Source organism: Paramormyrops kingsleyae, chromosome 4 (assembly GCF_048594095.1).
Source record: "Paramormyrops kingsleyae isolate MSU_618 chromosome 4, PKINGS_0.4, whole genome shotgun sequence".
In the NCBI taxonomy this organism is placed as follows: Eukaryota; Metazoa; Chordata; class Actinopteri; order Osteoglossiformes; family Mormyridae; genus Paramormyrops; species Paramormyrops kingsleyae.
The window spans coordinates 36,475,355-36,486,634 of record NC_132800.1 but is presented as its reverse complement, the minus strand read 5'-3'; the positions used below and the strand labels follow the sequence as shown (position 1 = coordinate 36,486,634).

Here is an 11,280-nt window from a genome sequence, read left to right as displayed (position 1 = left end):
TTTAAGCTTCTGAAGAACTCTGCGGGACGCACAGATGTCCGTGTTTATGTTCCAGCCGTGCTGCGAGCAGCTGTTGCGAAAATGACTACATAGAATCGAGGCAGCTTTATCAGGGACGAACAAGGATTATCTTTTTTACAAAATGGAGGCCTGATTAGGCCAGGCACACGAAATGTTAATGCTGGTCAGACTGACACACATTCACACCTTATCCATGCTACAGTAGTTCTGTTCAGGACATGAGAAGCATGTAGATCTTATTGATCAATTTTGCCTGAGGGAAGCTAATGCCATTTTGGCTAATCTCCGCCTGTGTAGGCACATGACTGGGTAATGTATGCACTCACTGGAACCCATTAAGATTACAACTGTCAGTCTAGAACTTCTCAAGTAAGATAATTAGGAAATATAGCATTTTCTGGTGATGAAACACCAGGTAGACTTGTCAGATGATGGACATGATTCCTTAGCCAGGATGGATGATGCACAGTGTGTTTCCTAACATCTAATGATTGCCGAAGCCTTTTCTGCATGTTCTCTGCGGCCGAGGGGATAGATAGTATGAGAGGCTTCTGATGTAGAGTTGCTGTAGAGTATGAGGTCTGTTATCCACCCAGAGCAGACGCCCGGTGGGGGCAGAGCAGCCTCCCACACAGCACAGCCTGCCCGCAGGGCTCAACACAGTGTTGACATCCATCATTTTTTGCTCAGTGACATAAATTGTCACATCCTTAGATCACATTTTAAAACTCTTGTCATTTAATCTATATCCATCCATCCATCCATCCACCCATGCCACCTATCCAGTGCAGAGTTATGGCAAGCCTGGAGCCTCTACCAGGAAGCACAGCCATATCCACACTGCAGGCATTTTGGGGGCAGTTCAACTGCATGATTCTAGACTTCAGCAGGGATCCTGTACAAATGTGAAGAGTGCACACAAAATCCACGCACAGAGAAGCAGGCGAGGGATTGAAACCCCTCGCCCTGGCAGAGCGAGGGGGACAATGCTACATACAGAACTAATGTGCCACTGGGTGAATGAGGAAAGAGCGCTACTTGTGAACAGAACGGGTAATGTCAGGAGGCGTCTCGGAGAGATTGTTTTACTTGTTTCGACCGCTAGGGGGGTGCCGATTCACGCGAAATAATAACGCTTCAGCGAGCGACGCAAAACATCAATATTTCATCCTGACTCACCCACGCTAGACAACATATTTAAGTGGTCGCTTCAGGCACTTATTTAATTAGTTGCTTGGATGCTTGGGATTTCGCCTCTTTTTGCTTTTCCTTCTCTGTGGTAATATAGTCATAGGCAGGAACATCTGCTTATTAGATTAACTCCAAATTATGCCATGCCACAACCGCATAAATAAACTGTTGATTTTTATAATTATTTGTTATTTATATAACTTCTGTTTATATTATCTTTACTTCTTTAAATAGAGGGGGTGTAAAGTATAGCTAAACATACAGTAGTATCATTTAAGTGAATTCCTCATCACTGTCAAAATTTTAGTCCCAAAATATCTATATTCCTGAAATGTTGCTCATTAGATATGTTGGGACCTGGGACACCGGGGACGTGGGCTATTACCAGCAGCAGCCTATTCGTTTAAGTGTTTATTATTATTATTATTATTATTATTATTATTATTATTATTATAATAATTATTATTATTATTATTAGCCTATTATTATTATTATTATTATTATTCGGTCCAATGATTACGTTCGTAACACAATAAGATTGATTCTATGGAGAAATAATAGAAACGACATTATTATTATTATTATTATTATTAGCAGTAGTAATAATCGTTGTCGTTATCATCGTCGTATTAGTAGGACGGTTTCTTCGAGGGGGAATTTAAAAGCGAATCTCTTGTTTCCAGCCGACGCCGTAACAACGATGGACTTATTTGGACCAATCACAAGCCGTATGTGTCATATTCAGCCAATCGGACCTTAGGTGCGGCCGTATGTCTGTTTAATTATAACCTCCGTGAGCCGGAATACGTCTTAAAAGAGGACTCGATATTCATAAAGAGCTATAATATTATAGTCATTGTTTTAAAAAATGAGTGTGCAGGCACCGAAAAGAGTATACCCGCGTCTGCCCGTCTGGATAGTCGAAGATCACCACGATGTGAGCATTTTGGCAGCTGAAATGATTCATGAGTTCTTTAAGCGTTATTAATATGTCCATGTGTGAAATTAAATTCTTTTTAATTTGATTGTTCAAATCTACTTAATCCGTTGGGTTTTTACAAAATATCGGCTAGCCATCCGATTTTATGCAGCCCTAAAATGCAACGGGGATAAGTTCATTTTAAGTCAGCTTAACTACCTAGATGCCGTACGTATCATAGCTGCGACTAAATATAGTTTACTCTTGGACTATAATAACTTTTTGCCGACATGTATTAGTTAGCTATTCATTTGTTTGTTTGCACTCTGTATACTGTCTTTACACTTTGTTTTCCACTATATGTGTGTTCGCCTGTGGGCTGCTGCTGGTAATAGTACATGATGCTGTATGCACAAGAATTTCTTCCTGGGTTCAATAAAGTTTATCTGAATCTTAATATTATTTTATAACAGCCTGTTTGTTGTTGTTCAGGTGGTGCAGCATATATATAGGGCGATTGGTTCGAAGCATGTCCCGGCAGATAAGATAAAACTGGTCCATTTGGATTCGCACCCGGACCTGTTGATTCCTGTAAGCATGCCCGCTGACACCGTTTTCGATAAGGAAGCGCTCTTCAGGTGGGCCGTCTCACTTGTTTATAAATAGTCACCTGCACAGGGACATTGTGGAGCGGATTTTAAAGACTGCTTTCTTCGTGCTGTGTTCTCATTTCTCTTTCAATCACAGCGAGCTTAACATTGAGAATTGGATCATGCCCATGGTTTATGCTGGTCACGTGTCTCATGTCATGTGGCTCCATCCGTACTGGGCTCAGCAGATACTGGAAGGAGAGCACAGCATGTTTGTAGGGAGAGACTCCTCAACGACCACGATCAGGTGGGAGGTATAAAACGACTGCCTTTTTTAGCTGGACGTCCATTGCATTGACCTGGGCTTCTGACTTGGGGCTCTGGCATGTTTCTGTAATCCCTCTTGAAATCTCTTATTGCTCTTGATGAGAAATTAACCCCTTTGTGTAGATCAGCAAATAACATTTGTAATAGTCATGAAACAGGACACTTGTTTATCTACCTGTTTCTTACTCTTGAATAAAAGTACCTGATGATAAGCCCTCTTAGTCACCTGATGTAGTTTTGGTGACACGAACATGTCCAGAGTTTCAAGTTTTAAAATTTTTATTGTCACGTGTTCTAAGGAACACAGTGAAATTCTTATGCCACAGTTGCAGGATAGGGTACAAGTGCCAGACAGCAGTTCGATACAGGCCAGACAGCAGTGCGATGCAGGCCAGACAGCAGTGCGATGCAGGCCAGACAGCAGTGCGATACAGGCCAGACAGCAGTGCGATACAGGCCAGTAGTGAAGTAGAAGACAAGACCATGCAAGACAAAAGAAAACAATAGCTATGCATATATATGTGGTGTGCTGACAGTAGTTACTGGAATCCTCTCTCTTTCTGCAGGGTTACGAGTAAGGATAATTATTTCTTAAGTGATGGGCTTTACGTCCCTCTGGATCAGCTGGAACAAGCGAAGCAGCTACATCTAAGGGTTATCAGGGTCGACCCAGTCCAGGGTGGAAGCAGCGAAGTCCGGGAACCTGTGGGATGCGGTGCTAAGAAATCAAAAAGTGCATCTTCTGACACAGATGGTGTAGAGCAAAGATCAGAGGCACAGGCCGGTGTTAGCCAGACCCCTGACACTGGCAGCTGTCGGTCACAAGATGGCAGCAGCGCGTCAGGCAGTAGCAGCAGCAGCATGAATGGCGAGAAGGTGCCGTGCTGCTCTCCTACAGCTATGAACACCCAAGCGGGCTCTACGGCTTATGTGCTCGACCGTCTCCTGCCGGTCATCGAGAAGACAGACTCCTACATCCTCGATATTGACCTGGATTTCTTTTCCTGCAAGAACCCCTTCAAGGAGATGTACACAGAGGTAAAGACTGCAATTCAAGAGGGGGTCTCAACAGCGGGGCCATCTCAGGCTCTCACTTCGATGTCTTTAAGTGATTTCACTGACATCCAAGTGCACATTTAGCTGTTGGGATCTCCCTAGTCGTCCCTGCCGTCCGTTTAAAGGGTCCTTAAGCATTCGGGGGTCATCATCATTCTCTATTAGTTATCCTGAATTTCATAAGCGAAGCCTAGTGGTCACATTACTTTGGGCGGTCACATGACTTTGGGCGGTCACATGAATTTGGTTAGTCAAATGATGGCTGCCCTGTGCCACATCTGTGTGCAACAAGTTCATTAAAACACTTATTCATTCAGGCTCACTTGGTTACAGAGAATTAAGAGACAAGTGCAACAGAAAGCAGGCAATGCAAAACATTACAGATAATCCAAAATGGCGAAAACCAGATAATGTGCGGATGAAGTGACTGAGAGAGTGCAGTAACAGCGCTTCAAACTGCCAGTGGCGTGGATAGGGCTGTCACGGGAAATGCAGGTGTTGGAAATGCGACTGGCTTTGAGAAAGGAGCTGTTCTTGAATCTAAATCGACGCAGACGGGTAAAGGTGCCGTCTGTAATGCCGCCCCCCCCCATCACCGTTGGCTCTGGGCCCCAGCTGAGCTGCCTCAGTGGTCACACCGCCGTCCATCCCTCCGGTAGTCACTGTGAAGTAATCGGGAAGTAAGTTCCCAGGAAATATTTTCAGGAAGATATTCTAACTGCATGTAACGTCCAGAGCTTCATTTCCAGAAGGTTCCAGCCTCCTGTTATTCGCCGGCTCTGTTGTCATGGTCACGCTGAATGAGGGCCTCTTGGTCGGATCAGCGCATCTGTCCTCGCGTGGTGAATTTACCAAGCGATTAAACGTTCTGTTTTCTTCCTCTCTCAGAATGAACAGTAAATTGGGGGGTTGACGATGCACGATTCCGCCCCCCCCATCCCCCCCCCCCCCCCCCGGGAAAACCAGCCCCATTCTGCCCCATCCAGAGATTGAGTGGCCAGTTAAAGAACTGAAAACAAAAACCGCAGCTGTGGCATGTATCGGAGTCCCGGTGGCATCTGCCGTCCTTTTCCTGTCACCCCGGGGGGCTTCCCTCCCCCACCCCCAGTCTTCTGGCTCCCACTGCCTGTGTTCATCGACCTAAAACTTTACACCCCGTGTTCAGAAAAGAACCAACACTTAACAAAAAAAAATACGGCCTGCCTTTCAGTCGCCGCCTTTGACACAGCAGTTTCTGTGCCGCGGGAGTCTCGTCGTCTGGGGACTGTACCAGGACGAGGGGCATGTGAGGCAAACCCGGCGCCCCCCCCCCTTCCCGATTCAGCATGTGGGTGGCCGAAGCACGAAATCAGACACGTAAGAATGACGTTAGAATCGCGGGCCGTGTGACGAAAACGCCGCGGTCTGACGCCCAGTCATGTCAGCAAATGAAATATTAGCATTTACGTAGGCTCATCCATTACCATGGAATGGGGGGGGGGGGGGGTTTGACGGTGCGTGTAACATTTGAGTGGATGATGGCACCAGGTCTCACAGAACGGAAAATTCCAGAGAGGCAGGTTTACCCAAAATCAGTGAGGGCAAATTCACGAGGGCAGCTAGATCTCACCACAGCTTTACACCCCTAGTCAAAGGCTTTTGCACACACTGAGATTTTCTACATTTGCATGTTACTCACTTAACATTTACTAAAAATACAATCAATGTTCTTTGCTAACAAATTTACAGTATGTTCACCTATAATTTGACTATGCCATCACACACAACCAGTTAATAGGATGTCAGACATGCACTGTTACATACTCTTTCCGTGTTATAAAGGAAACTTGTTTTAATTTTCTATTTTCAAGTATAGTTGTTCACTGAACTTTCCGATGCTTCACAAGAATAAGAAATCTGCAGTTTAAGAAATAAATAGAAAAGTGATAATAACTTGTCGTGTGCAAAAACTTTTGATTGGTATCTATACCTGTCAGCCTATCCTGGCGGAATAGAGCTGGGTTCCCCAGTTCTGGTCCTGGTGGGAGAGAGAGTCTGCAGCACAGTCTGCAGCACAGTCTGCAGCACAGTCTGCAGCACAGTCTGCAGCACAGTCTGCAGCACAGTCTGCAGCACAGTCTGCAGATTTCCCAGTCAGTTGCCAGGTTCTGTAGCTCTGTGAAGATCTCGTAGGTGACCCTGCCCACTTGTCTTCTGCAGGAGGAGTATGAGCTTCTGAAGGAGCTCTACAGCTTTCAGAAGCCCCACGAAGACGCTGATGAGGTAGAGTAAGGCCCCGCCCCGCCTGGAGCCGCTTCTCAGTGTGGCCCCTCACATCTGCCCACGTCTCACCGTGCGTTTCCCCGTCCCAGGAGGAGATCACGGACTGCGTGGAGAGGCGCGTCCGCCAGCTGGAGACCCTGGAAGCCGCCTTCGCCGATTTCATCGAGGACGACGGCGAGGAAGCCGTGGCGCGCTGGGCAGCGAGCCCAGGGTGAGCTGAGAGCACCCCCTAGTGTGCAGGCTGACCCTTTTGCTTGCTACAGAATTCAACATCGATATTACGAGAAACAGCATCTGATTGACACCCTATGTGTGCTTTTTTTCTTTTCTTTTTTTTCTTTTACTGTTTATATGTAGTTATAGCTTTTGCTGTGATGTGTGAATTTTGGACCCTTCGGGCACGTTTCCCTGGAAACCGCTGGAGGGTTGGGGGGGGGCGGGGGGCGGGGTTTCCGCGAACCATCACGCTGTGTCTGTGTGTGCAGGATGAAAGGCATCGCCGGGCTGGTGCGGAGTCTGCGAGCGCGGACGGGGACCCCCGATTACGAAATGGCAAGGAACCTTTTCCTCCTCGTGGACCTTTGTGGGTTCTGGGATGCGCTGAATGTACAGTGCTGTGCAACAGTCTGATGCAGGCGAAGAAAATGATTAACAATCTTCATGTTGGTGTAAGACTGTGATATTATGTCTGTCATTGTGTGTCATCGTAGCCATCTCAAACGTCCTAAAGTCACCCCAGTATTTCCAGTAACCATCCACTACGCCCATATAGACTTTGACTGGAATGCTGCCTCTTTCTGTTTGGCTAATCCTTCTCATTGAGTTATTTAAGTATTGTTAATTAATGAGTTAAGTTAATTGGTGGTGAAATTTACCAAATACATGGAATGGCTGCGGTTCCCCTGAGCAGAGGTTTGGCATCAAATCATCTAACCAACCAGCAACCTTTTGGAGAACAGAAGAAATTTTTGTTTTCTTTTTGCTTTTTCGTTTTTAATTGTTATTGTGTCACTGTTAATTTGCACAAAGCATAACTTTTGCACAGAACTGTGCATACAGTAAGTTCTGCTCCATGTAGTCATTGCTGGGGGGTGTGCTGCTGACCCCCTCCCCAGGTCCACCAAGCCGGGCTGACGTGCGACCACTCAGAGCTTCCTCACCACGTCAGCGACCTGCAGGAGGTGCGTCGGCTCGTGGGGGCTGTTCGCCTCCTTCTCCAGGGGATCCCCAAGCCCACACTGGTCACCATGTCCAGGTAAGAGGCCTCCTTTGAGCTGTGGGTGTTCTGGTTTGACTGGTGTGAAAACTGATGGGTCCTGGTTATTTGTGTGAGGGGGTGTGCTTTTATGTCTGGGGGCATGTGCGTGTGTGTGGCTGTGCGTGCGTGTGTGTGTGTGTGTGTGTGTGTGTGTGTGTCTTTGTGTCTTTGTGTGTGTGTGTGTGTCACGCTCTATGAAAACATAGTACAACAGCAGAAATGCAGCCCAGCAGAAAATAACAAGACCAGATAAAAATAAAAAGCCCAGAGAGGTGGATTGTGGTTCAGCATCGCCACATGTGACATGCTGCACCGTGAAGGTACCTCCCCCGTCGCTACCTGGCCCTCGAACCCGGAGACTGCACCCTCCTTAAAGGCTTTCGGGCTCGCTGTATCTGGCACACGTGTGTCTCATGTGATACGCGGAGGTGAGGGCCCAGTGGGCGTCTGGGTTTGTCACACGGTTTGGCGGACCCAGAGGCGTTAGCCTGTTAGCTTGCTAGCAAGAAAATAATCTCAGGATTAGGAGTATGAGATTTTTTTTTGCGGGGGGGGGGGTTGTACCTGCCACAAACTGGCTCAGCATCCTGTGTGTTTAGAGCCCCACTTCCGACTCCTTAGTTTCACACAAATGTATTTTTCTGCCAGTGATTTTCTTTCTGCATCTTAAAGGTCATGCTGTAATTTCTTCTATTTTCTTCCTGAAAGCATCCAGCAGAGAGGTAGCTGGGAAGTCAGTGCAGTGTTGCAGTCCCAGTCCCTGCCTCCGTGGGCCATTTGGCATTTCACGTTATTTTAATCAGTCAAATACCCAAACTCCCCCCCCCCCCCCCACACATTTCAGTAAATAATGTGTATGTTATGTGTATAGGCAGGGTGGCACTGTAACGTCACACTGGGAGAGTGTGTGTGTCTGTCTGTGTCTGTCTGTCTGTGTGTCTGTCTGTGTCTGTCTGTCTGTCTGTGTCTGTGTGTGTGTGTGTGTGTGTGTGTGTCTGTCTGTCTGTGTGTCTGTTTGTGTGTGTCTGTGTGTGTGTGTGTGTGTGTGTGTGTGTGTGTCTGTCTGTGTCTGTCTGTGTGTGTCTGTGTGTGTGTGTCTCTGTGTGTCTGTCTGTCTGTGTATGTGTGTGTGTCTGTGTGTGTGTGTGTCTCTGTGTGTGTGTGTCTGTCTGTCTGTGTATGTGTGTGTGTCTGTGTGTGTGTGTCTCTGTGTGTGTGTGTCTGTCTGTCTGTGTATGTGTGTGTGTGTGTGTCTCTGTGTGTGTGTGTCTGTGTGTGTGTGTCTGTCTGTGTGTGTCTGTGTGTGTGTGTGTCTGTGTGTGTGTGTGTCTGTGTGTGTGTGTCTGTGTGTGTGTGTCTGTGTGTGTGTGTCTGTCTGTGTGTGTCTGTGTGTGTGTGCACACATCAGCATATGTGTTTGCAGGTTTGTTTTTACCACATTGTGGGGGCCTGTAACTTTAAAAAAAAAAAAAAAACTTTTTAGCTTGTGGGATTTTTCAGGTCGTCATATTATAAAACTTAATTTTTTAAAAACCAGTGAATGTAATAAAAAAAATTTTAAAAAAACTTAAAAAGCAAAAAGATTTGGCATGGAGAGTCCCCACAATGACAGGAGTATGTGAACTCTGCGTTTAGAGCCACATGTTCCTGCCAGTGATTATTTACCACTGAAACTACAGTTTTTAAAAAGCACCAAAATCTCACAAATAATCACTGTGACCTTTGTTATTTCCCCAGAGAAGAACACAATCACTGAAGAGTTTTAAACATAATTGCTTGGGAATAGTTAAACTGAATGGTTTTAGCTTTTAAAACAGTTGGATGGATCGTTCTGACATTTTTCCACATGTGTGTGTGATTAGAGTCAGACTGAGAATAGGCAGTGAAGCGCGATCCTGCATTCTGGAGAGTACCTGGTGTTCCTGAGATTTTCCGCGTGTTGGACAGATCCAGCCTGGACGAGTACTGCCCGATCGTGCAGGTGGACTCCATCCAGCAGGGGGTGTTGGAGGCCCTGGAGGAGCTGTATGGCCCGCTGGACGTCCACAGGGAGTATGAGGAGGCGGATGCGGGGGCTCCTGGAGCAGCAGAGGCAGAACAGCACCCCCTAGCTGAGTGATGACTGATAGACGGATCTGCCTGGGTGCCGGGAATCACGGATATTAAAGCGATATTCCCGGTTCTGCCAGGAAGATCACGCGTCAGTATTTATAAAAAGCATCAATTTGTGGATTTATCTACATAAAGTGCCTCTCTGCACAGATGACAGACAATATTGGATCCATCTGGCGAAACGGCAAAGACCCCAACTCTCATTTGTAACTCCTAGCATTTGTCATATCTGACAGTTATTAAATGCTAATCATGAATAAAGTAAATTGTACTTTTATGTTGAAAGCTAACCGATCACCATGTAAAACATCCTACAATCAGAGTGCTGGCAGGACAGGGAGGGAGGGGTACAGAATGGGGGGGCCAGTTTTGATTAAACTACAGGAGGAGGATTAAACACTCATGGGAGTTTTACTTGCAGAAAAATGTTCTGAGGGCAGAAGGAAAGATGATTGGTTCAGAGGGGTAACCAATCAAATTGTAGAGGTGGTTGGTCCAAGAAACTCAGAGACATCTGAGTGGTTGGTCCCGCCTCCTCTTCAATCTGATTGGTTATCCTCCTGTGTCCTGTGCATCTTGGGCTGTCTCTCTGATGCTGGTGTCACATGGGCATCGCTCTCTGGAGCACCCTGTGTCTTGAATTGGCTCAGTGACCGGCCCCATCTGAAGCTAACAAGTGGCAGACATGGTCAGTACCCAGAGGGTTATTTACCCAAACAATATTCTGTTCCAAAGCATCAGGGGGCAGTGGGAGGGTCTTCATCTATTAATGACACCTCCAGCTGGGATTTAGTATATGTGAAGCAAGAGTGGGACCTGCAGGGGGTGGAGCCTGCTTGTGGGGGTGGGGCCTGTCGAGGGGGCCTGGCCCCCCAGGTGGGATTCTGGCCGTCCAGCCAAAAGGTAAATAAACCATCTCCTCATGGCCAGATAGCAGACGAGAGTCACAAAGTGACGCTGTATTCAACGAACCCCACCAGTGCAGGTCCTTAATTAGTCCCCCGGTGAACGCTGCAGGTCACTGATGGCAAAGACTATACTCACATTTAGGTGCTTAGTGAAAATTGCAATCCGTCTGATGGATGAATTTTACCAAACCAATGCAGGTTAAGTGCCTCCCCCAGTTAATGGCATGATTGTCGATGGTGGGGGGGGGGGGGGGAGTGGAGAGATGGGCTGTGGGGGGGGGGGGGGGGCAGTGGAGAGATGGGCTGTGGGGGGGCTGGTTTGCTGTTTACCCTGAGGACATTTCAGTGTTAAACAGCCCTTTACCGCTTTGGAGTGTGGCTTGCTGTTTGCCCTGAGGACATTTCAGTGTTAAACAGCCTTTTACCGCTTTGGAGTGTGGCTTGCTGTTTGCCCTGAGGACATTTCAGTGTTAAACAGCCCTTTACCGCTTTGGAGTGTGGCTTGCTGTTTGCTCTGAGGACATTTCAGTGTTAAACAGCCTTTTACCGCTTTGAAGTGTGGCTTGCTGTTTGCCCTGAGGACATTTCAGTGTTAAACAGCCTTTTACCGCTTTGGAGTGTGGCTTGCTGTTTGCC

General features: G+C 46.9%; 1 protein-coding gene across 2 annotated transcripts; it reads left to right on the top strand.

Annotated features, from left to right (window-relative positions):
* The first annotated feature begins 1,945 nt into the window (after positions 1 to 1,945).
* On the top strand, positions 1,946 to 10,412 carry c4h5orf22 (chromosome 4 C5orf22 homolog). Of its 2 annotated transcripts, none has more exons than XM_023816144.2 (9): positions 1,946 to 2,149; positions 2,624 to 2,769; positions 2,879 to 3,028; positions 3,615 to 4,086; positions 6,304 to 6,366; positions 6,456 to 6,577; positions 6,852 to 6,918; positions 7,482 to 7,621; positions 9,487 to 9,592. In XM_023816144.2, exons 1-9 carry the CDS (start codon positions 2,081 to 2,083, stop codon positions 9,548 to 9,550), a joined length of 1,293 nt encoding a protein of 430 aa, XP_023671912.2. In that variant the 5' UTR covers positions 1,946 to 2,080; the 3' UTR covers positions 9,551 to 9,592. The 2 variants fall into 2 exon arrangements, with proteins under 2 accessions (XP_023671912.2, XP_023671911.2); XM_023816143.2 differs by having other exon boundaries at positions 1,947 to 2,149; positions 9,572 to 10,412.
* Positions 10,413 to 11,280: the final 868 nt, after the last annotated feature.